The 26369-nt window shown below is 35.0% G+C and overlaps 1 protein-coding gene across 1 annotated transcript in view; it reads right to left on the bottom strand.

The window, feature by feature from the left end:
• LOC145676380 (methyl farnesoate epoxidase-like) overlaps nt 1-26369 on the bottom strand; it is a 73942-nt gene that overhangs the window by 41736 nt on the left and 5837 nt on the right. The window contains exons 3-5 of the mRNA XM_081747232.1: nt 21787-22044; nt 19316-19737; nt 18167-18269 (exon numbers count right to left, since the gene is read on the bottom strand). Coding sequence (XP_081603358.1) covers nt 18167-18269; nt 19316-19737; nt 21787-22044 — 783 coding nt within the window. The remainder of the gene's footprint in view (nt 1-18166; nt 18270-19315; nt 19738-21786; nt 22045-26369) is intronic.

The raw sequence follows: 26369 nt of genomic DNA, 5'->3' as shown, positions 1-26369 counted from the left end.
ATGAAGAAACCACTAACAGAAAATAGCTGATAGCTTTACGCCTAATCATCTCAGCGACCTCGAAACTATGTACTCTACATTACCATCGGTTGTTGTTTTCGATCACTTTATATGTTACGCCCTTCCATTGTCCCAAGCTATGCAAGGTGTCTTACCCCTTATCCCAATGCATGAAAAGCAAATAATATTTTTGCAAACACAGCCAGGGGCAGGAACGGAGTAAAAGACAGTAGTATTGGCCCCACTTCAGGACACTTTTTGGCCCCTGGGTCCCTGCCTCAGGACCCATGGTCCCTGGCCGGGGTCAATGACCTAGGGGTACATAGGACCACCCCCTCTAAATTTTGGCAGGGGTACCATGGCCCACCCCCTAAACTTTGGCAGGGGTACATAGGACCAACCCCTCAAATTTTGGAAATTGCCAAATCTAAAAATTTGGTAAGGTAGCCTAGGACCATAGTATGTACCTCTGTCAGTATTGGGTGTCTATGTCGTTCCCTTTCATGGGTAAAAAATTGCCAAAAAGTCAAATTTCGGGGTTTTTGACCTAATTTATCCCCTTTGATGAGGTATTATTATCCTATATAGTTATATGGGCGTATACAGGGGTTTATTCCCTTTCATAAGACATGAGTATATTAATGCACCCCTTGAAAAATTTGGGAGGGGTACCTTGGCCTCCCCCCTTAAATTTTGGAAATTGACCAATTTAAATATTTGGTATTATAATACAGGACCCTAATATGTATTATGATAAATTTGGGTGGTCCACCTCGTTCCCTTCTAAGGGTACAAAATTGCCAAAATATAAACGTAAGCAATACGTAGTACCACGTGTTTGGTTTTTGGTCGATTTTATCCCCTTTGATGAGGTGTTATTATCCTATATAGTTATATGGTCATGTATAGGGGTCCATTACCTTTCATAAGATATGGGTATATTTGTGCACTCCGGGAGGGGTACCTTGGCCCACCCCTTAAATTTTGGAAATTGCCCAATTTAAACATTTGGTATTATAGTACAAGACCCTAATATGTATTATGATAAATTTGGGTGGTCCACCTCGTTCCCTTCTAGGGGTACAAAATTGCCAAAAATATAAACGTAAGCAATACGTAATACCACGTGTTTGGTTTTTGGTCGATTTTATTCCCTTTGATGAGGTCCTATTACCTTATATGTTTACATGAGCGTATACAGGAGTCTATTACCTTTCATAAGACATGGGTATATTGATGCACCCCCAGGAGGGGTACCTTGGCCCAACCCTTTAATTTTGGAAATTGCTTAATTTCAACATGTGGTGTCATAGTACTGGATCCTAATATGTATCATGATAAATTTGGGTGGTCCACCTCGTTCCCTTTTAGGGGTACAAAATTGCCAAAATATAAACGTAAACAATACGTTATACCACGTGTTTGATTTTGACCTAATTTATCTCCTTGATCAGGTCCTATTACATCATATAGTTATATGGTCATGTATAGGGGTCCATTCCCTATCATAAGACATAGGTACATTTGTGCACCCCGGGAGGGGTACAATGGCCCACCCCTTTAATTTGGAAATTGCTCAATTAAACATTTGGTATTACAGTATAGGACCCTAATATGGATCACTATAAATTTGGGTGGTCCACCTCGTTCCCTTTTAGAGGTACAAAATTGACAAAATATAAACGTAAGCATTACGTTGTACCACGTGTTTGGTTTTTGACCTAATTTATTCCTTTGGATGAGGTCCTATTACCTTATATGGTTATATGGTAATGTATAGGTGTTCATTCCCTATCATAAGACATAGGTACATTGATGCACCCCGGGAGGGGATTCGTTATCATAGTACATGCCTCATCATGTATCATGATAAATTTGGGTGGTCCACAAAGTTCTCTTTTAGGGGTACAGAATTGCTAAAATATAAACATAAGCAATATGTTGTACCATGTGTTTGGTTTTTGGCCCAATTTCTCCCCTTTGATGAGGTTTTATTGCCTTATATGGTTATATGGTCATGTATATAGGTTCATTTCCTATCATAAGATATGGGTATATTCATGCATCCTTTAAAAATTTGGGAGGGGTATCTTGGCTCATCCACTCGGTTTTAGAAATTGTTTAATATAAGCATTTGGTATCATAGTACAGGTCTTCAATATGTACCACTATAAATTTGGATGGTCCACATCGTTCCCTTTTCATAGGTAAAGAACTACCAAAAATCAAATTTCGGAGGTTATTGACCCCTAGTTAGCACGTTATATGGGTATGTACAGAGGTTTATTACCTTTATATGTTTATGTTTCCTTTTAAATTTGGGAATTATCAAATAACAAAATTCGGTAAACGTTTTCTAGGACCCATTGTAGATGTTGATGTTCCTCTTATGGCCAAATATTCAAAATTTAAATGTTATTGACCGGCTTTATTATTGAATAAGTACAGGATTTATTACTTTTTTCATAAGACACAGGTGTATTTGTGTACCAATCTTAAATTTTGGAAGGGGTACATTTCTTATTGTCGTATCAATAATTGGTAATTGTTCTTAAAATTGGATAGTATCTCATTCATTGGGTAAATCATTGTCAAATATGAGTATGATCACGTGATCGGTTATTGACCTATGATGGGATTAGGAGTCCAGGACATTGGTACATTAAAACTTTGTAGGATAATTTGAGAATTGTCAAATGAAATTACGTCATTGGTTTTGATTATTCCCGCCAAATATAAACGTAAGCAAGACGTTGTACCACGTGATTGTCCTTGATGAGGTAGTGTACAGGGATTCATTTCCTTTGTTGTGGTACTTCTTAAGTTTGAGTACACACACTTCTAGAAAACAGTTGGTTCTACTCAGGTAAACAATTAACGGACATTATTGACCTTATTGAACATATAATGATATGATTAACTCGAAGACTTAGGTATATCAAGAGAAGTATTCTTTAAATTTGGGAATGGTGATAATTTTAACATAAGGTGCGAAATTTTAAACAATACATTGAACTTTAGTCACAGCTCATAGTCTAAGATCATTGGTGGTGATTGATTTGACCTTGAGCTTTAGAAATCTGATAGCTAACCTTATTGAATCTTATGACTCATAGACGAAAGGCAATACATGCTACAACAGTTTGAAATTTAATCATAAGGTGATGTAATCTGACACTAGCAAAGTTATTGTTAATGCAATTTGATTGGATGATCACTATCTTTTCTGCAATCTGATTGATTGATCACTATCTTTCGTGCAATCTGATTGGTTGATGATTTTCAAATCTTTGCTGTATTCAGTTTTAAGTTTTGTTTAACATTTAAAAATCTTGGTTTCGTTCAACATTTTGCACTCACTGATAAATATGATCAAAACCGTTTATTTGTGAATCGAATAGTTAAAAACCGGATAAAGTTTGACGGTTAACCGTGAAACGTAAAATTTTTAGTTTGAAATTTTTTTGTTTAAAACTTTTTGTTTGAAAATTCTTGCTTTCAAATTTTTGTTTGAATTGTTTTTGTTTCAGAATTTTGTTTGAATTTTTTTTTGACAACTTTTGTTTCAAAATTTTTTTGTTTAAAAATTTTTCGTTTGAAATTTTTTAAAATTTTTTCGTTTCAGAATTTTGTTTAAAATTTTTGTTTGAAATTTTTCGTTTCCAAATTTTTTGTTTCAAAATTTTGTTTGATGTTTTTTTCGTTTCAAAATTTTGTTTGAATTTTTTTCGTTTGAAATTTTTTGTTTGAATTTTTTTCGTTTGAATTTTTGTTTGAAATTTTTGTTTCAAAGTTTGGTTTGACATTTTTAAAGTTTGTGCACTCATTAGTAAAGAACCGGAACTGTTTAGAACTAAAACCTCTGGCAACATTGTGGTGCAATAGTACACGTCAAAACATGGGGTTGTACTTGAAATGAAAAAAACACAATTCATTGAAATGGATCATTTTATTACACTCCACATACATCCATACCAGATAGTGGTTCTGGATATTGTCGATACAATGTATTTTGAACTTCTTGCACTAGTTTGTCTTTAGCATATACTTTTAATTCCAATTGAAGTCTTTTAATGTCTATTGCAATATCAATTGGTGGAAACTCAATGTCCATTTGATCACAAATAAACTGTTTATCAATACAGGTATGCACCCACGAACGATGTTGACAACCATCACAATATCTAAATACATGTTGTACAATATGCATAACACATTTTTCAAAATAGTACTTTTTTAGAAATATACTTGTTTTGTTGCACACTTCCACTGCATGTTTAACACACTGAAATACGCTGATGAATTTGTTCCATTCCGTTTCCGTTAGATACACCATGTTGCAAGGGACATGAAATGTACTCTTTTTACGTAACAGCACCATCTTCTCTTAGAGGACTGTACGCATCACCACTTCATGATTTGAGCCTAATGATTTGACTATGGTCACATTTAGCTCATCATGAAAATAATCGTTCATTTGGTCGATTCGTGAACATAATATTTGCCATTCTTCAAAGGTCAGTTGTACACCAAATTGTTCTGCTTTGCCCAATCGAATTACTGGTTCAAATGTTCTAGCACTGATACCAATCATCACATGTTTTGTTTGAAATATATTTATTGGATAATAGCTTGCGAAGATGAACTCTTTATCGTTAGAAGTACACATCTTTCCTCCTGAAAAGCACTTGCTCAAATGATTTCGTGGGATGACAGTATATTGGTTGATTTACAGAACTACGGCTGACGTCATTGGAAAGGAATGTGCTGACGTTTGAATTCATGGTTTCATCACAGTTACTGACGTCATGCTGACAAACCAAATTCATACAACTATGTCTGACGTCAAAGGAATGTGCTGACTTTTGAATTCATGATTTCATCACAATTGCTGACGAATCTGGCTGTGTACTAAATTCAAATTGATGACTTCGACCCAAGAATCCTTTGTAACATAAAGATACAGATCCAATATTTAAGAAACGCAGCAGTTCTTCTTGTTTTGATGCTTCCATGGGTAAATATCTTGCTGGTAAAATTATATTCTTATCATTTTCAAGCTTTACTACGATTCTTAATCCAAACTTTGTAGTTATCATTTGGCTAGCTAAGATTCTATAAGGTACATTATGTTGTAAATCAGTAATCTTGGTAAATGATTTCATCACATCACGTGTGTTTAGAAACTGCAGACAAGTAGCCATGATGATGTTATCATGAATACTAACTCGAACGATACTTATATATGATGCAAAATTGATGACGTTGCATTATCATGTTCTGAAATGTTGCCAGAGGTTTTGTTCTAAACAGTTTCGGTTCTTTACTAATGAGCGCACAAACTTTAAAAATGTCAAGCCAAAATTTTGAAACAAACATTTCAAACAAAAATTCAAACGAAAAAATTTCAAACAAAAAATTTCAAACGAAAAAAATTCAAACAAAATTTTAAAACGAAAAAAATCAAACAAAATTTTGAAACAAAAAATTTGGAAACGAAAAATTTCAAACAAAAATTTTAAACAGAATTTTGAAACGAAAAAATTTTAAAAAATTTCAAACGAAAAATTTTTAAACAAAAAAATTTGAAACAAAAGTTGTCAAAAAAAATTTCAAACAAAATTCTGAAACAAAAACAATTCAAACAAAAATTTGAAAGCAAGAATTTTCAAACAAAAAGTTTTAAACAAAAAAATTTCAAACTAAAAATTTTACGTTTCACGGTTAACCGTCAAACTTTATCCGGTTTTTAACTATTCGATTCACAAATAAACGGTTTTGATCATATTTATCAGTGAGTGCAAAATGTTGAACGAAACCAAGATTTTTAAATGTTAAACAAAACTTAAAACTGAATACAGCAAAGATTTGAAAATCATCAACCAATCAGATTGCACGAAAGATAGTGATCAATCAATCAGATTGCAGAAAAGATAGTGATCATCCAATCAAATTGCATTAACAATAACTTTGCTAGTGTCAGATTACATCACCTTATGATTAAATTTCAAACTGTTGTAGCATGTATTGCCTTTCGTCTATGAGTCATAAGATTCAATAAGGTTAGCTATCAGATTTCTAAAGCTCAAGGTCAAATCAATCACCACCAATGATCTTAGACTATGAGCTGTGACTAAAGTTCAATGTATTGTTTAAAATTTCGCACCTTATGTTAAAATTATCACCATTCCCAAATTTAAAGAATACTTCTCTTGATATACCTAAGTCTTCGAGTTAATCATATCATTATATGTTCAATAAGGTCAATAATGTCCGTTAATTGTTTACCTGAGTAGAACCAACTGTTTTCTAGAAGTGTGTGTACTCAAACTTAAGAAGTACCACAACAAAGGAAATGAATCCCTGTACACTACCTCATCAAGGACAATCACGTGGTACAACGTCTTGCTTACGTTTATATTTGGCGGGAATAATCAAAACCAATGACGTAATTTCATTTGACAATTCTCAAATTATCCTACAAAGTTTTAATGTACCAATGTCCTGGACTCCTAATCCCATCATAGGTCAATAACCGATCACGTGATCATACTCATATTTGACAATGATTTACCCAATGAATGAGATACTATCCAATTTTAAGAACAATTACCAATTATTGATACGACAATAAGAAATGTACCCCTTCCAAAATTTAAGATTGGTACACAAATACACCTGTGTCTTATGAAAAAAGTAATAAATCCTGTACTTATTCAATAATAAAGCCGGTCAATAACATTTAAATTTTGAATATTTGGCCATAAGAGGAACATCAACATCTACAATGGGTCCTAGAAAACGTTTACCGAATTTTGTTATTTGATAATTCCCAAATTTAAAAGGAAACATAAACATATAAAGGTAATAAACCTCTGTACATACCCATATAACGTGCTAACTAGGGGTCAATAACCTCCGAAATTTGATTTTTGGTAGTTCTTTACCTATGAAAAGGGAACGATGTGGACCATCCAAATTTATAGTGGTACATATTGAAGACCTGTACTATGATACCAAATGCTTATATTAAACAATTTCTAAAACCGAGTGGATGAGCCAAGATACCCCTCCCAAATTCTTAAAGGATGCATCAATGTACCCATATCTTATGATAGGAAATGAACCTATATACATGACCATATAACCATATAAGGTAATAAAACCTCATCAAAGGGGAGAAATTGAGCCAAAAACCAAACACATGGTACAACATATTGCTTATGTTTATATTTTAGCAATTCTGTACCCCTAAAAGAGAACTTTGTGGACCACCCAAATTTATCATGATACATGATGAGGCATGTACTATGATAACGAATCCCCTCCCGGGGTGCATCAATATACCTATGTCTTATGATAGGGAATAAACACCTATACATTACCATATAACCATATAAGGTAATAGGACCTCATCCAAGGGAATAAATTAGGTCAAAAACCAAACACGTGGTACAACGTAATGCTTACGTTTATATTTTGTCAATTTTGTACCTCTAAAAGGGAACGAGGTGGACCACCCAAATTTATAGTGATCCATATTAGGGTCCTATACTGTAATACCAAATGTTTAATTGAGCAATTTCCAAATTAAAGGGGTGGGCCATTGTACCCCTCCCGGGGTGCACAAATGTACCTATGTCTTATGATAGGGAATGGACCCCTATACATGACCATATAACTATATGATGTAATAGGACCTGATCAAGGAGATAAATTAGGTCAAAATCAAACACGTGGTATAACGTATTGTTTACGTTTATATTTTGGCAATTTTGTACCCCTAAAAGGGAACGAGGTGGACCACCCAAATTTATCATGATACATATTAGGATCCAGTACTATGACACCACATGTTGAAATTAAGCAATTTCCAAAATTAAAGGGTTGGGCCAAGGTACCCCTCCTGGGGGTGCATCAATATACCCATGTCTTATGAAAGGTAATAGACTCCTGTATACGCTCATGTAAACATATAAGGTAATAGGACCTCATCAAAGGGAATAAAATCGACCAAAAACCAAACACGTGGTATTACGTATTGCTTACGTTTATATTTTTGGCAATTTTGTACCCCTAGAAGGGAACAAGGTGGACCACCCAAATTTATCATAATACATATTAGGGTCTTGTACTATAATACCAAATGTTTAAATTGGTCAATTTCCAAAATTTAAGGGGGGGGCCAAGGTACCCCTCCCAAATTTTTCAAGGGGTGCATTAATATACTCATGTCTTATGAAAGGGAATAAACCCCTGTATACGCCCATATAACTATATAGGATAATAATACCTCATCAAAGGGGATAACTTAGGTCAAAAACCCCGAAATTTGACTTTTTGGCAATTTTTTACCCATGAAAGGGAACGACATAGACACCCAATACTGATAGAGGTACATACTATGGTCCTAGGCTACCATACCAAATTTTTAGATTTGGCAATTTCCAAAATTTAAGGGGGGTGGTTCTATGTACCCCTGCCAAAATTTAGGGGGTGGGCCATTATACCCCTGCCAAAATTTAGAGGGGGTGGTCCTATGTACCCCTAGGTCATTGACCCCGGGCAGGGACCATGGGTCCTGAGGCAGGGACCCAGGGGCCAAAAAGTGTCCTGAAGTGGGGCCAATACTACTCAGACACGTACACAGCTTGCTGTATAGCTTTAGGGCAAATACCTAAATTTATAAGCAATAGGCCACTTGACCAAGTTCAATGTTGCCAAACGTAAGACAAGGTAAGCCCACGTGCAGCCTGTCTCTTCGCGTGACATTACCTTCGACACAAAATCACTGACCCTTCGAAAAAGATAACATTGTTGCGCTCTCAGAGTCAGGTTTTAATTGCATTTGTGTTGAAGAAATGAAATGAAATCTTTAAGTTTTACGTCCCACGATTGTGCTGGTTAGGCTAAATGAGACGGTGAAGATGAGTAATGAATGAAATGAAGAGAGTGGGAGGAAATGGGAGAACCCCGAGGAAACCCACGCATACGGTGTTCGTCCGCCACAAAGTTCATTTGGCGGGGGCTGGAATCGAACCCGAGGCCCCAAGCACTAGAGGTGAAAGCTCTGCCACTGAGCCACCGCGGCCCTAAAGCAAAAGAAAAGAAAAGCGCACCCAAGACAATACCTCTAGAGTTGTGGGAAACTTGTCCAAATAGACTTTTCTTTTTATTTACACTTAAAAAGAAATAAAATATATTTCCATGATGGAATAAAATTCCACTAATATAAGAGACATCTAAATTAGAAATAGCAAAAACAGCTGAAAGTAAGGAGAAAGCAGTAATTTCACATCAGGTTCCAAAGAGAATACACAGCAGCAGGGGTGCCCACAAGGGGGAGCTATGACGCAAAGTGCGTCATTGAAATATTTGGGGAGTAAAAATATGTATAAATATGTTTGAGGGAGTGTAAAAATTAAACGAAAAGATTTTTTTCATGGAAGAACACCTACGGGTAGACAATTGGGGGAGTGCGTCATGGACATAAGAGGGGTGGGCACCACTGCACAGCAGCAAGCGAGTAAGCAAACAACAGAGTTACTCCTCCTGTGGTCCTGTCCCGAGCATGTGTTAAAGGTGACATCATTGCACGATATGACGGAAACGCGTTCAGTGATGAACTTACCAAGCCAGTAACTACTATATTTACGCCACGGAGTCCGACACTCTATAAAGTGCCTTTTATCTATACAGGATTATGAGCAATCGACATTATAACTTGTTACATTTTTCATTCTCTGTTTCAAGAAAATAATTGACATAAGGATAGGACCTGTACTTAAACGCATAATTACATAAACGTTCTGGTACTTTTAGTTAGAAAGATTCGTCAAGTGGAGGTGGGGAAAGTTCTCAAACATTTAAATATACGACGTCTTATATACTGTAGGTGCACTACGCAACCAGTTACTAGAGAACAAACCACGAAGTAGGACTGGTATCAAAACGAGACAATACGAGACTATTTACAGTATTAGTCTCCTTTCAACCGACAAATAGCGGTCTCAGTCTTCTCTCGATAGTTTCGAAATAAATTATTTCAAATTATTCCACACTAAATTCGACAGTTGATAAATAAAATATACCTCCAATAGTTCTCCCTATTGCTTCAGAATGTATAATGGATGCACCATTTTCTACTAGATAAAGTATGAATTAGCAATTCATATACAACATTCAAAAATACATATCTCTGTTTCCATTAAATATACTCATTGTTTCTTAAATTATTTATTTACTAATTGAAATACCCGGCGTTGCCCGGGAAGAATAGGTTAATATTTCAAAGATATATTTGAGATTAGTTTTCCCAGTAGAATACATATTTGAATCGGAACGAAATAGTACTAATCCATTTCCAGCAGGAGCAAATGAATCAACTTGCCGCTAACGAAGAATAAAAACTTGGGCTTTTGTGGTATCGGAAGTGTCATTATTCACTTCAGCGACCCGGAAAACTATTGAATAGACACTCATATCTTTCAATTAGGAATATTTAGGACCTTGAAAGCTGTGGATTTAACATTAATATCGTTCATTTTCGATTATTTCTACATGCCCCTGTGTCTCCCATGATAGAGCTAGAGGTGATACGGGTTTCGATTTCCGGCAGGAGTCGTGTGGTTCGGGTTCCATGTTAAGTCGTAGATGCATATCTTGTATAGAGTCACAGCTGAAAGGCACGCTGAACTCTATATCACCTCACCTCGTGAGATATTCTACGTTTACATAATTTCTAAACCACTTTTCTTTCTTTGAATTTCCTTCTTCCTTTTAGGACACGCATAGGTTCAAACCGAATCTTTCTTCACAGTTGGAGGACGCAGGGCTACTGTACCATACGCGTACAACCCTTATGAGACTACGGTAGTGAGTTGAGTAATTTGAGTAGCACGCACGAATAAACCACGCTTACATTTATTATATATAATTAATAAAATCTCATATTAGGACTAACTACGCACACCAAACTTTTAACAATGCGACTTTTTAAATTCTGTTCATCTTCTTTATTATTATTATTATTATTATTATTATTATTATTATTATTATTATTATTATTATTATTATTATTATTATTATTGCAATAGCTATATGAAGCAATTATTTCGGCCAATTTCGTTAATACACACCATTCAGCAACCGTTAGTTGTAGAAATCAGGCTTTTGCAACAGCAATTGTTAGCTAAATCGGTAAAGCGCAGACTCATGCTTTCAAGGGTTACGAGTTCGAATCTAGCCCAAGTCAAAGGATTTTTTCTGATATAATTCTTGAGATGGAAATGTTTCTCTCTTCACCTTTATCTCGTAACTCTGAATAGAGATGTTTGGATGTGAAAGAAAATGTATACTAGGATATAAGAAAAGAAAGATAAATTACATGATACATTTTGCAATTTTTAACTATATTTTCACCTATCTAGGACGTTTTTTAAAAAAATGTTCAGGCTTCTAGACCTCTTTTTCGCTCTCTTACGTGTCCTTTAACTAATTTCTACAATTACTTATTGAGTCACATATACATATATTACAGATGTCTTATCTCTTTCTCTTTTCTCTACATCATGTCTGGAGATGAATGATTTGACAATAGGTTACAGACACGATTTTACAAAATAATACGATCTGCGATATCAGTGATACATATTGTGGTGTTTAACTTAACATATAAAACAATAAATAGAAAAACTGAGAATACGAATCTTTTCGTGCACTGATGCTTCAAATCTGTGTCTTTACTCCCTATACGTATGTTAATTCCCTAGTCAAAATAAAAACTCTTCAAAATTAATCAAAAATTCTTATACAACCATCCCTTGCTTGGAGTACTGCGCGGTCACATACCCGTCACTGCGATGTAAAGGCACTTATGGCGACGAGGATACATAAAGACACATTTTGGATTACAAATAACGCCGAAAAACAAAATTTTGACATCTTCTATCCATTCAAGAGAACGACTTAGAACCGAGAAATTTTCAGAAGTACATATTTAGGTAACACTAAGCTCTCCGTAGGGACCATAGACCTAAAAGTTACTCAAAAGTTCCCAAATTTAAACGCTAGGGGTGCTACCTTTACCAAAGTCAGGGTAAATGACCTGCGACGTCATGACACGTAACATGACCCTGTGACTTCATAACATGAAATTTCTTGTCACTTTCAATCAATGAGTGTAATTGATCTAAACAGACCTGGGTACCGCTTCTGGTACTCCCCTTGAAAATCAAGTTTAGGAAGATAGTAAAAGAACAGAAATATATAACAAAGAAAGAGCGGCAACACAGTCGTCAGCGATGAGATCTTACCATGAATGAAAAGGGCCACAGAAATTGGTGTATAATTAGGACTCATAAAGTTTTCCAACTTTGTAGCCGCAGTGCATGATATCAGTCATAAATCTAGTCATCGCAGAGACTGAAGATTTAGGGTTAATCAGTGATACTTAACGGGCTGTACTGTTCTAAAGACGAGTTACACGAATATAGCATGATGATAATTAATTGGATTCTACATAAAACCTCTTAATAGCACGCACAAAACTCAGGATTAGGTGACAAGAGTGCATAAGATTACGATTATGCTCAGCACACGTTAAACTGTAATCAACAGTCTCATACAGAGTTTGTACATAGCAAGAAAATTAAAACAGGCGCCATCGACATATGAGTTAATAGATGGCAGTCAAAATATACAAACTGAGTTTGGCAAAATTTCCGTAAACTTCGTAAGTCTCTCTCATTCGGGTAACAAGTATGGCAATTAATTCTTTCCGGATCCTGGCTTTTTGAGCTATTTTTTAGACTTTCAGTCAAGCAGCTACTGTATCGTCACTATTTATCCTAGGATCACGGTTTATACCTCATTCTCTTCAGAATAGAGCTGGCTTTCAAATGGTACCACTTGCATGCTCATACCATATACCAGAAGCGGGAAAAAATGTCGAAGTGAAAGTTTCGGAGGGAAATTTTTTTCTCGAATTTTGGCCCCCTGGGCCCCCGTGTGTGAACGTAGCCATCTAGAAAGAATCTGAGAAATAGTACTTCGTATACTGAACGTGTGTGCCAAATTTCAAGTTTCTATCTTGAATAGTAAGGGAGGGAGAAATTTTATCAAAATTTCCCACAATGCCCCAAATTACCACAAAACACTATGATCTCAGGGAAAAAAATTCCTGAGACATCCCTAATTACCCTAGGGTCATGTGTCGCCCATATTCTCTTCTGAATTGAACTGCCTTTCAGGCGGTACCATTCACATGTCTCCATCATGTATCTAAGGCGGGAAATTGCAGAAAAAAGGGATTTTTGTCTAAATTTCCCTTTTTTCAACTTTTAGCCCCTCTGGACCCCCCTGTTTTAACGCAGAAATCTGAAAAAATCCGTTAAATACCACTCGGTGGACTGAATGTTTGTGCGCAATTTTAATCTTCTCGGTGCAAAAATAGACCCGCCAGAAAAAAGTTCAGAAATTTCCCCACGTTACCCTATACAGAAGTATATTTTGAAAAAAATTCACTGAGACGTTCCTAATTACCCTAGAATAACAATTCGACCGTCATTCTCTTCAGAATGGAACTGCCTTTCCGACGGTATGACTCACGTGTCTCCATCATGTATGTGAGGCGGGAAAATCCTGAAAAACTGGATTTTTTGGTCTAAAAATCCCTTTTTTTCAGTTTTTCCCCCCCTGGACCCCCTCTGATTTAATGCAGAGATCTGAAAAAATCTGATAAATACTACTGGGTAGGCTGAATGTTTGTGCACAATTTCAATCTTCTAGGTGCAAAAGTAAGCCCGCCAAAAAAAAATATACCCACCATGTCCCATTTTTCCCTATATAGAAGTATATTTTTCAAAAAATCTCTGAGACGTCCCTAATTACCCTAGGACAATGATTCGACCGTCATTCTCTTCTGAATGGAACTGCCCTTCAGACGGTATGACTCCCCATCATGTGTCCCCATAATGTATGTGGGGCGGGAAAATGAGGAAAAACGGGATTTTGGGGGTAAAAATATCCCTTTTTCACCCCTTTGCCCCTCTGGTTTCCCCCTGTTTTAACACTGACATCGGAACAAAAAATCTGGTAAATACTACTCGGAGGACTGAATGTTTGTGCAAAACTTCAATCTTCTACGTAGAAAAATAAGCTCGCCAAAAAATATTGAACATATGCTTAGAAAATGAGAAAAGAATTTTTTGAATTATGACGTCATCACCTCCTATATCTGGACGCAAGACGGTCTGAAACCATACGTAATGTCTTCTACAAGGCCTCTGGACTTGGAAATCCAAAAAAAAGAACCGGACGAAAAAGCTCAAATGGAAGAGAAATAACGCAATGTACCATGAAAAATGCGTATGGTACAAATTGTACCATAGGATCCTGAAGGGGTTTAAATTGACAATTGAAGACTTACAGTAGTATAAAAAATCTATGCAGCAACAATAAATGTATACAGCGACGGAGTCTATCTAGAGCACACCGTAGGCAAAAATTTGTAATTGGTCAAAGATTACTGTTGATAACAAAAGTAAAACATATAAAATGAATATAATTATCTTGAAGGACAGTTTTCTTTAAAACAAATCTTCAACAAATATGAAATACTCGCCTACCTTAAAACAATGTTTAATCAGAATATTAATTAAAATGTGGCCTTAGGTTCATGAGGGTACCAGTAAAAATGTGTTTTAATATTATGTAATTTCAAATTTTGTCATCTGCTTTCCCTAGATGAAGTTATATAATTTACTCTTGATGAAAAACAACAATAATGAATAAAGATTTCAGTAGAGCAAATTCAGCAGTACACGATTTGAAAGAGCGAAATCTACCTTCACAGTTTTCGAAATGGGAATATGACCTGAAACATCATCCCTGAAATCTGTTTTGAATTTTTCAAGGTGCTTAGAAACGCAGTCTGACAGGAATTGTGGTTTTTCGTGCATGAAGTTGGTGATTTCTCCATCGTCAGGATGAGAGTCATGTTACATTTGCTGAGCATTTTTTTCTGACAAGTTAAGCGGGTGCATTAATGCATAATGTCTATCAATCAGGATATTGCAAAATAAATCGCAAGATCAATCTCTTAAGTAGTATTTGATTATTTACTTAAGAGTGAGTAGAATCCAACGGCTTTGATGGTAACTTTATATTCCTTAGTAATATATTACAAAAATTTGAGACTCATGAAACCAATTTGACGTGATATAGTCTTCCAATACAGTGAAATAATTTGACAACAAAACTTTGACTGTCTCTGACGATTAGACCTCACATTTACTTACAAATCAGGCCTACGTATAGGCAAAGAGCAACCTAATGCTAAACTGGGATCAGGAAAGTCAGGTTACAGAGAGGAAACCATACTTTCAATTTTGGCGTTTCGAACAAGTTAATAAAGTAATTAGCAAGAATTCTCCAAAATGCGAAATCGACAGAGGCTTTCACGAGTTGGATGCCAGCTTAAAGTTGCAAGAACAAACAGACTGATTGGATGGAAAACTTCCATGAAACGTATTATCTTGGAACATTGTATGTGGATGCGGAAAGAAACTACTGGTAGAGTCGAAATAGCCAAAATAGAATAATCATATTTCCACAATTCTTACATATGTATTTATGATATAGACTACGATGGTAGTTGTTATACGATGGTAGTTGTTGTACGTACTACCGCCTCTTTCGGCTGTTCATAGAATTATCCGACATTGCTAATGCGTTGAATAAAATGTAACTTGATGCTTTTATCAAGACCGGGGAATATATTTTATGTATACGTTCAATTGAATCAATATTCTTCGTCAATAAGTGATGCTATCTAACATGTTCATTATTCTGAACATAGTTTCAATAACGGATTTTTAGAACATTCAAAAGTTTGAAAGGAATGTTTGGGCTAAATGGATTGTGTGGTAAATTTCTTCAGTATTTTTATAGAATTATCATCTTGGTTCACAAAATAAGTAAAGATTTAACTAAATGCCCTTCTTAATATATGGATATCTTCGCATGTTAAAATATGAGAAATGATTTCGGTACAGAATATACAGGGTGTCCATAACATTTCAGCTCAAATTTATACAGGTGATAGATGGGTCCTATGTACGTATTTTGAGATAGGAAGCGGAAGGTTTAAAATGGCTAGTTCAAAAGTCATGCCATCATGACACTATAGAAAATTGTGTGAACAAGTACGAAGTTTCAATAACAAATGTCTTTATCAAATCGACGTAACCTGCTTTATTATACATGACACTTTGAATATGTAAGGCTTAATACAAACAACCGACTGTTGAAAAGTACGTACCAAAAACTTACAGTAGCTGTACAAATTGACGACCAGCAACCTCGACTCGCGTAGCACAAAACCTAAGGAAATTTTGTCTCACTCGCTCAGATAACTCCGGAATCTGTTGCATAATCAAGCAAGTATTTTTCGGATTCTACTGGCGATTCATACACCAAGGACTTGGCGTGTTTTCAAAGGTAAAAGTAGAGAGGGTTGAGATTCTGGGCGTGCGCTAACCACCGGATGATACCTCCTCTTTCAATCCAAAGATTAAGAAAGGTTGTATCCGAATAATGGTGACCATCCACATCGAAGGGGGCAGGTGCGCCTTCATGTTGCACCCACGTTCTTTTTCGGACATCTAGAAGTATATTCTAAAATAGTTCGGGCAATACATCACGAAGGAGGGTATTTCCTTGGTGTATGATTCGCCAGTAGAATCTGAGGAGGACATGCTCGCAAGAGTTCTAGCTGCCTGCTTGATTGTGCAAGAGACACCGGAGATATCTGAGAGAGTTAGGGAAAATTTCCTTAGGCGTTGAGCTACGTGAATCGAGGTTAGGGGTCGTCACTTTGTACAGTTACTGTAAGTTTTTTGTACGTACATAGCAGCAGTATATTATTGGTATTAAATCTTACATACTCAGATGTACAGTAAAGCATAATAAAACAGGTTACATCGACTTGATAAACACGTTTGTTATTGAAACGTTGTACTTGTTTCCGCATTTCTTTTGCTGCAACTTCAAGATGGCACTGGAACTAGCCTTTTCAGACCTTGGGTTTCCTATCTCAAAGTACGTATATTAGACCACTCTGTCACTGGTATAAATGTGACCTAAAAGGTATGGACACCCTGTACGTAAAAAATTGTTTGCATTTAACTTCAATTTCAAGTTGGTGTAGTTCTTATGCTAATATATAATAAACAGCGAAGTCTGAGTCCTTCATTCTCTGTATCACGCTATATCTAATAATAGAACTCTGGTAGATGCCGTTACCTAATCTACCACTTACCTTCCTGCACACTTACCTTACTATGCCAATAAAATCACTACATGCGCTATAGTTTCTTTGGTTGTGAATTAGACTGCCTGTTACCATTTGATCACCCAGCAATTTTGTAAAGCACTTCAGCTTTACATATGCCATTGAATTTTATAATTATTTTTACATTTTTAATTTAATTAGCTGAATTTAAAACATTAGCTACTGGTTTTCAAAGTAAGTAATATTCTTCAATTTCATTAAGAAATTAATCTTTGCAGAAAAAATACCGATGTAAAACATTCTCATGAATTGCAAAATGACCTGTATGATTTTAACTTAATTATAGAGAAACTGAGTAAGAGTGACAGAGCCCTTTAACCTAAACTAGTTCGGGCAATATATCACGAAGGAGGGAATTTTCTTGCTGTATGAATCGCCAGTAGAGTCCGAATAGACCGAATAAAATTACGTGCATTCATAGTTTTTAGTTCTTCTGCAAAAATATCAGTATTTCTAGAACATAAACTAAATGAAAATATTTCAAAAATATTACAACATAACTACTACCATGTTTTAAAGCAAATTATTTTTTTAACTTTGTTTTTATCTTAAATCGAAGTTAATCATGTAGCAAAGCATCTGATTTCAAAGATCTTTGCATAGCACCATTAGAATAATCTGTCTCTTTATAACAGAGGTAGTTCTAGCTATAAGTGACGTCATAAATTTTTGTTGGTAACACATTCACAATATGATACCAATGTCTGTTAATAAAGAACTATCAATAAAGAACTCGAATTGTTTTAGTTAAAAATTTACTTGAGTAATACTGTGTATTAACTTTCAATTCAAATAATCTACCCAGAAACTTACCGGTTAAATGTGAATCCTTCTCCTCCATTTCCAGTAGCAAATAATCTATGAGGTCTCTTAAAGTAGTTCTACTGTAGTTCTTGCTGTGCTTTTCAAATAAAGTCTGTAATAAACCATAAAACGTGTACTTTGGTTTCATAGTATATATCTATTAATTCTACTCTGATTTGTATCGTATTTCCTCCATTAATATTATTAGTAGAAATAATAAGCTGTCTAATGGTATTTTTATATATTAAGGTTAATGATGATAATTATAAGAATCTTATTAAATCGTGTGTTATATATAACCTTGTCTAATATATCTAGTTCAAAGCACCCCTAGAATCTGGTAATTATCTTATTTTCAAAGAGAAAACTTGTAAATGAGTTCATATTGCACTACAGCCTGATGGATTCAACAATAATTACGAATTACTTTTCACCCTATCTCATCCCGTTATGATAGGGGCTGAATTTATACTTTAAGTATCAGGTGCGTGACTATTCATTTGAATGACCCCGGAAACTATGTATTTGATAATAATATTGATCGCTTCCAATTGTATGAAAATATCATCCCCGTCCCACATCCTTTTGATGTTGACCATCGACTGAAATGGCATCAGAAATGTTATTATTCAGTTGATCGTCCCTCAAATCCCCACTTCAAGCTATACTTGTACTTGCACAACATCAGGATCGTAAACGTCATCCCAGCAACCACGAAAGTGAGGTATTCGACACTAATGTCGATCATTTTTTATTTCTTCATACATTTGCTACCCCCACTTCTTCTAGATATGTTATATGGTTTTACCACCAGGATATTCTATTCCAGGTTATGAATAACAAGTATACTAAAGTTAGTTGAAATTGTTGAAGGTGATCCGTAGTTATTCTGGAACATACATACATAGATCACTAGACAAATGACGAATTAAATGTTTCTAGGTTATTTGAACAGTATTGATGAGAATTTCAGGTTTCAGTTGTAAGACGTTAAAGTTTCGAGTTAGCTAGCAGTTCTTATTGTTTTAAATTATTTTACCTATCTATTTATTATATTTCAGTGCCAAAACGTTCAATTTCTTGTTGCTAATGTAAATAAGTAGTCTTCAACAACAAAATTAATTGGAAATAAACAACAATATGAACTAGAAGTCTTACTTGAATATAAGCGTTAAATAGTTTTTTAAATCTTATTTGATGATTGTAGCTTGTAAATTCTGGAGCAATGAAACGAAGACATGGAAATACATTCAAAATCGCTCCTGACTTCATCACTGCTGCTTCACATTCTTCAAGCAGATGTATTATCTTTAGTAACAATGGATCATCATAATTGAAAGTATGTCCTGCAACAATTCCCCAGAGGCAGTTGATAACTGGTGCATGAAATATATGTAACATCGGTACTCCTCTCGATCCAGATTCCACCATCTTCTGCTCTAACATTGCTGTTAAACGAAAACTTTCTTCTGAAATCACTGACTCCATGGTATTATTCCTTCCGAAACCCAAATCTTTGAGTGCCTTCAAACATAATCTTCTGTGTTCCAACCATGATGACCCGTTAGCAAATATTATTGCTGAAATAAAAATCATACATAAAAGTCTGTGTAAATAGAGTGAATTAAGGAACGTTTCTTATGTAAAATTAAACCTAAGTGCTAACAAATTGTAAAAAGAAGCTGAATGTTCAAATGTATGGCACCAAATTTTATAATCTAAAGGTACTTATCAATGAAATAGAAATACCTTTTAACAAAAGTGAAAGTTACGGATTGTAATGACAACCTTTTACCCTAACGACAAGTACAATCCGGCATGGCATATAACACGATTAGATCGTGTTTGGTTCGATTCCTGTTCGGGCTGGCCTTTCTTATGACACGATTGGATCGTGTGTAGTTCGGTTCGTTGACTTTCCTTATTCGGAAAACGTTTCATAACCCCAAGCATTCAATTTTCATTTGGCTCTTACCTGTTCTCACTTTGGGATAAGTAATTCTTACAACTCCTGTTCGGTGCACCTTACCTGTGGTGAATTTTAGTAGTTGGTGGGAAAAGGACATTCGCAACACAAATGACAACATTAAAATGAAGAGTGCGCAAACCTCCAAGTTGGATCTCGAACCAAAATAATATTTAATTGAGGTTGCGACCGCGAGTGCCCACCGTCCTTGCCACGCCTGCCGGCATTAGCAGAATGAACACAAGTACTTAGACATAATGTCCACCATTTGGTAGTGATTGTGCAGAAAATACTGTAAAGGTAAATGCACACAAAAGATGTACAATATGTAAATTTTATTCAATTAACACAGGTTATATATGATACTTACGTTTACAACATTACAACATTTTGTTAGTGATTTTTATTCAACATATACTACCATTACGAGAGCCCATATTCGTAGTAATTTGGAACTTACACGAAGAAATAATTGCATATAATTAATTATTTTCTTTCTTTAAAGAAGACGAAGCACTGTGAATGCCGGCTTAAATTTACAATACACGATGCACTAGCATTAAACACACGCTATTTCTCGTATCCCACTTAACTGCACTGTAAATTGATGGATTTTGGGGGGGGGTCAATAGAGATATTGGAGGGCAATTCTTTGGAATCTTCTTCCCATTTTTCTTTGAAGGGATGTCCTGTTTTCTAGGTTAGTTTCAATTTTCATTATCCGGCTGCATAGTTGGCCATGTACTTACTTATGGTTCCACTGATTAACAATCTATAAAATAAATTGATCTCTCGTCTTCCCTACGTTTCTTTATCATGAACACAAATAAAATTCTACATTAGATTTAGTATTTGTTTTTGAATAACAACGTTTGCGAGAAACTGAAACAATGTGCTCTTACTTAGTTTCAGCTAAGTTAAAGTATTTTATAACATTATCGTGGAATTTCACTATAACTTACGTAAATAATAAAATAACATAACTTCTGCAGTTCACTCTTGATTATGTTAACGCAACTACACAAAAGATTACTAAATTAACGTCGGATATTGGTGGCAAGTTGTGTACATCTTGTCTTTTCCATGGCGTCCATTTGCACACACACACTTCGCGCGCTATTCTTCTGGCATCAGTAAGATTGCGCCAGTCACGCTAGAGAAAATATTAAAAAAAATATCTACGAGTGTTTCACAACGAATACATATATCAGAAAGGATTAAATGTGTTCTTTATTAAGATAAAATAATTAAAATACTAAAAATAATAAAAGTATTTCTAGATTGTTTCAGATTCTGTGGTACTATTTTTTATTATAACATCATCACCACGTCACATCTCTTTTGTTCGGCGAACAGGAAGCACAAGTCACCACTCACAGGACTGCCAACTCATAAAAAAGGATAAAACTAAGACACAGTTTGCGTCGACGTACAGTACACGGAGCCTTATTCCAATTCAGCCACGAAAAACTGGGAAAATTAAAATGGAATGGGAGTGAGGGGGGGCTACACGCTCACAGGCATCACCATGGCTTTTGTCTTTCTAATATTTATTTTCATCGCATATTCTTCACATCCCTTATTAACGTCTTATTAACTTTCTCTTCAGATTCAGCAACAAGTGCTATATTACCTACAAGCCGTACATACATAATCATTCTACCTGTTACAGGAGTGCTGCCTTCACTATTTAAGCTCTTTTTCACTATCTCCTCTAGATAGATATTAAATATTGCAGGCAAGAGATAACATCTCTGTCGAACTCCTCTTCCAATTATACTCTCCACTGTAACGTACTCCTCTTCTGATACTTGCTTGTTCATATGTAAGTTTCTTATGAGTCTCGATCTTTCCTTTCCAACCCAACCTTTTTTCAAAATTTCCAACAACAATTCCGAATTCACGAGGCAGAAAGCCTGTTCTAGATCAATAAATATCACATATATATATTTCCCTTTTTCAATAAAACTTTCACAGATCACCCCCTACTAATCCAATTACATCTCTTGTGCCCTTCCTATCCTGAACCCGAATTGTTCCACCCAAACTTGTCATTTGTTTTTGTTTACAAATTTCTGATCAGAATTCGAAGCAAAATTGTTGCTGCATGCGATACAACATTAATATTTCTATAATCATCACATCTCTCTCTGGGTTCGATTTTCTAGGGTTGGGTATCGTGATTATCTTCAGGAAGCATTCTGGCCTCTCTACTGCTTCATATATTTCATTGCATAGTCGGAACAATTCTTTCTAACTCTGCCTCCCATGTTCTTAATGAATTTGGAATATTATTTAACCCGGTTGTCTTCCCATTTCTAATCTCGGAACTGGGAACAAGTCTCGACTTTTTGGAAGTTACAATCAACTCTCTTCATACATTTCTTAGAAATAGGAACTTAAAAATCCAGGCAATAAAAAGATTCTCGACTGCTTGTCTTAGCTCTTAATGTTGCGTCACGAAAGAACTTGAAGTGTTGATGAACAAGTGTTGCATCTGTATTCATTCTAAACGAGTACTTGATAATGGATTGTAAAGTTTATTTTTTCTTCAATTTGTGCTCATAAATTCACTTTGGTTCGTCCAGGTTTATTTGTGATTCCGTATATATTGCATCTGTGGGAACGCTGGCCGTGACTTTTGATTTATAGTGATTCAAGATTTGATGTGCTATCGTACTCGATATATATATAAGTATGTTTTCCGAATGCGCTACAATGGTGGAAGTTTCGTCTATTACAAATTGTTTATGTGCATACGCGTGGAAAGTATATGATTTTTTAGTCTTCTATTTGTAAGAAATGATATTCAGGTACCTATATTTTGAAATAAACGAAGGAAAGTATGTACAGAATTTACCTAATTACTATATGATTATTTCTGTTATCGTTACTTAATACTTAACATATTTTGCAGTTCACAAATATTTTGTTTCCATTTCTTGGAATTATTATTAAGCTTAGACAGAATCATTATATACACTAAAGAAAAATATAAGCTATTTCAGTAACTGATGTTTTAATTTAGAAAAGCAACTATTTACCTATATATATAGATAATTCAGTTATTTATAACCCATTTTTAATTGGAATGCAACAATGTTGTCGCATCAGCTCATTTTGTCATTATTTGCAAGAGTGCTTCTTTGTTTTTCTTGCAATGTCATATTCGGAAATAAGCCGAAAAAGTTCATATGTATTCTTATTATTTGTGTTAAAATGCGAAGTATCTTAGTAGTATTTGATTTAAAATTTTAGTATTAAGATGCATGTGTCAAAATTTACTATCAGTACAGTATTGATTAAGAGAGAACTCTAAAAGGTATTGGTTTGTGTAAAGTTCATATTCTCTGAATTTTTTATGCGAGCTGACATTTAATTTTGAAGGTCCTCACGTCAAAAATCAAATGTACGTCTTATCTTTTGAGAATAATTACTGTTTTGTGTTGTTAAATTTTGAAATTGTTTATGTCTGAACATCGTTCAAAACTTTTGTGTATTTCTTGTGCCATCTTTGTATCAGCATCTTTTGCATCATTTGGTCTGTTTTCATTTGGTCTAGAACTACCTTTGTGATTCACACCAAATTTTAGTAATCGTATTACTCTTTGCTTTTCGTTTATTAGTTACTTGATATGCAGCTACCACTATTTTTCTTAGTTTATTTTATATATATAGTTATTTCGCAACACTGTATGATTTTACTAGATAATTATTTTTATTTTCATATGCGCAAACTTTAGGAAACACTGGTTGTTTCCAATTTTCGTGAGAAATATTAAAGAGTAAACTGCATAGAAAAATCAATATAATTATGAATTAAATAGAACATTCTCAGGACTCTGCCGGACCAAATAAACGCTAGCGAGATACAACTAGCTTATCTTGTTCATGTAGAAGAAATAATTTCAGTCTTGCTGTAATCTCTTCTAGAAATGTCCTTGGATTCACACAAGATTCCCTCAAATTGAGGAAAATCTTTTAAATTGGCCGGAAGCAGACCGAACTGTAAAGCAGCGTGGACAAGGCACCACCGTTTGGTGGATTAAAAATGACTTAGTGGGTTCTGACCACTGTGTGGATAAGTATATTTTCTAGTTAGTAAATTCAGACTAAAACTGGCGTAAGTCACACTATCTTGAGAACGAAATGGAGGAATTGGTTGGGAGTTATGATGCTGTAAGTATTAACTTGGTAAGGAAAACCTCCTCGTAATTTCTAGTAGGCTCACTTGCAAAAATGGGTAGTAATAGAGCAATCTCAAGAGTAGTAGAGATTAAATTATATTTTATTTTATGTCCATCATTATCCGAAATTAAAGAAAATGATCCAATCATGAGTTTGTCCTTACTATGTCTCAATTGTTTTGTATATGTACGAACTTTGAACACTGAATAAATTTTACTATGAGCTGTTACCTCATTCCTTATACAATGCACCTCCGAATAATAAACTAATTTCGGAAAGTAGGAGGAAACCACTCAACCATGCTTTATTTAAATTGTATTAAATTATTACTGTTCTGTCGATTTAAGCACTCCTGAACCATTGGCAAAGAAATTTTATACTCTTTTTAGTGTTGATACTTACTTACCTTGCGAACTACTTTGACTTCAGACGTTCATTTAATTTTTTTTTTATAGTTTGGTTCATTTATTTTACATCTATTGGTGCGAGTGTAATCATTTTATATTACTAATCGAGAAAAATAAGTTAATCGCACATAAAACAAGCTTTTGTTTTCGCAATAGTGAGCCCTAGGTCTCGTTAATGGATAATTTAATTGTGTACTGTGTAAACTTAAAATATCCTTCTTCCAAGTGAATATCTTCTCTACGAATTGAAGTCACCTATTCGCAATTGACTCACTTCAAAATGCATGTCTTTGTCCAAATATTTCTATTTATTTTGAGTCCCCCTTTGCATTTAGCATCTACACTTCCTGGCCATTGATCAATCCATTCTGCTCGAGTAATAGAAAGAATGGAACGTCACTGTTTTCTTTGGCTTATCAGGTACGTAAATTCAGGTACGTTACTGCTGCGAACTTATGGCAATATATGGCTACAATTGGCTAAAAACGAAAAATGAAATGAAATATTTGTGTTTTACGTCCTTCGATTTTGTCGGTTAGGCGAAAGGAGACGGTGATTATGAGTAATGAATGGAATGGTGGAATGAAGAAAGCGGGAGAAAACGGGAGAACCCCGAGGAAACCCACGCACGCGGTGTTTATCCACCACAAAGTTCACTTGGCGGAGGCTGGGATTGAACCCGGGACCCCAAGCACCAGAGGTGGGCTAAAAACGATCCTCTATGGTTTGTCATGAATGTATCTCACTTTCTCACTTTCTCTGTGTTCGAAGTGAATCTGTCCACTGGTAACGAAATGATGGAAGGAGCAAATAGACAAGAAATATTAGTGATAGTACTCTGCTTACGATAAGTACGTAGATTAAAGGAAAACTAAACAAAGTTTCTGTCTTATTATGTTGTTTCTCTTCTTGTGGATAGGGAACTCTTAGAGCACCCCTACTGTTCTCTAAGAAATACAAGCAAAGAAAAAGCAACAAACAAAGAAAATGGCACAGAATTCCATCCGGTGTCGAAATGTTTTGCCAGTTTGTAGTCATTACTCATTCATTGACGAAGTCTCTTCAAGCCTGAAAATAATATTTTTCTGTTTTTTTCTTTCTTAATATAAACATAGGAAATCTTGATTATAGAAACTAACATATGGTTGTTGGAAAAAGTAAACACTAAGTTTTAACCAATAGACTCAGAATTTTACTCCTTTTCCTCTCCTTCTGTCTTTTACCCAACTCGTTTACTAGAAATGTATAAACTTCTCTTCGCTACTGAAGTTTTCCTCAAATGTACGATTACAATGATAGATCCAATCGAACTTATTCTTTTTCGTTATCGAACTTATTATTTGTTTTTAGCTTATATTGTTTTATGTTTTATTTTCTTGGAATTGGAATATAAAACATTTTCTTGGAACGTGTTTTAGTGAATGTTTTTTATCATACATACTTATTAATCAATTAACTTTGGCCAAAGGCGAAAGGAAATAGTAATAAATGCGAACAATCGTGAACTGCAGTACACGCACAAAATTTGGGGCGCAAGGATGTAATACATTTCATTCGTATAATTTAACTGATTTCAAGTGGTGCTTTAAATACAATGAAAAATTAAGCCAGCAGTATTTAGTAGTAGTTCTAGAAATAATTGTAAGTGATT

The sequence above is a fragment of the Thermobia domestica genome, unplaced genomic scaffold (genome assembly GCF_964235325.1).
Source record: "Thermobia domestica unplaced genomic scaffold, izTheDome1.hap1.1 HAP1_SCAFFOLD_128, whole genome shotgun sequence".
NCBI lineage: Eukaryota > Metazoa > Arthropoda > Insecta > Zygentoma > Lepismatidae > Thermobia > Thermobia domestica.
The sequence above is the reverse complement of the archived record's forward strand: the minus strand, read 5'-3'. Positions and strand labels throughout refer to the sequence as shown.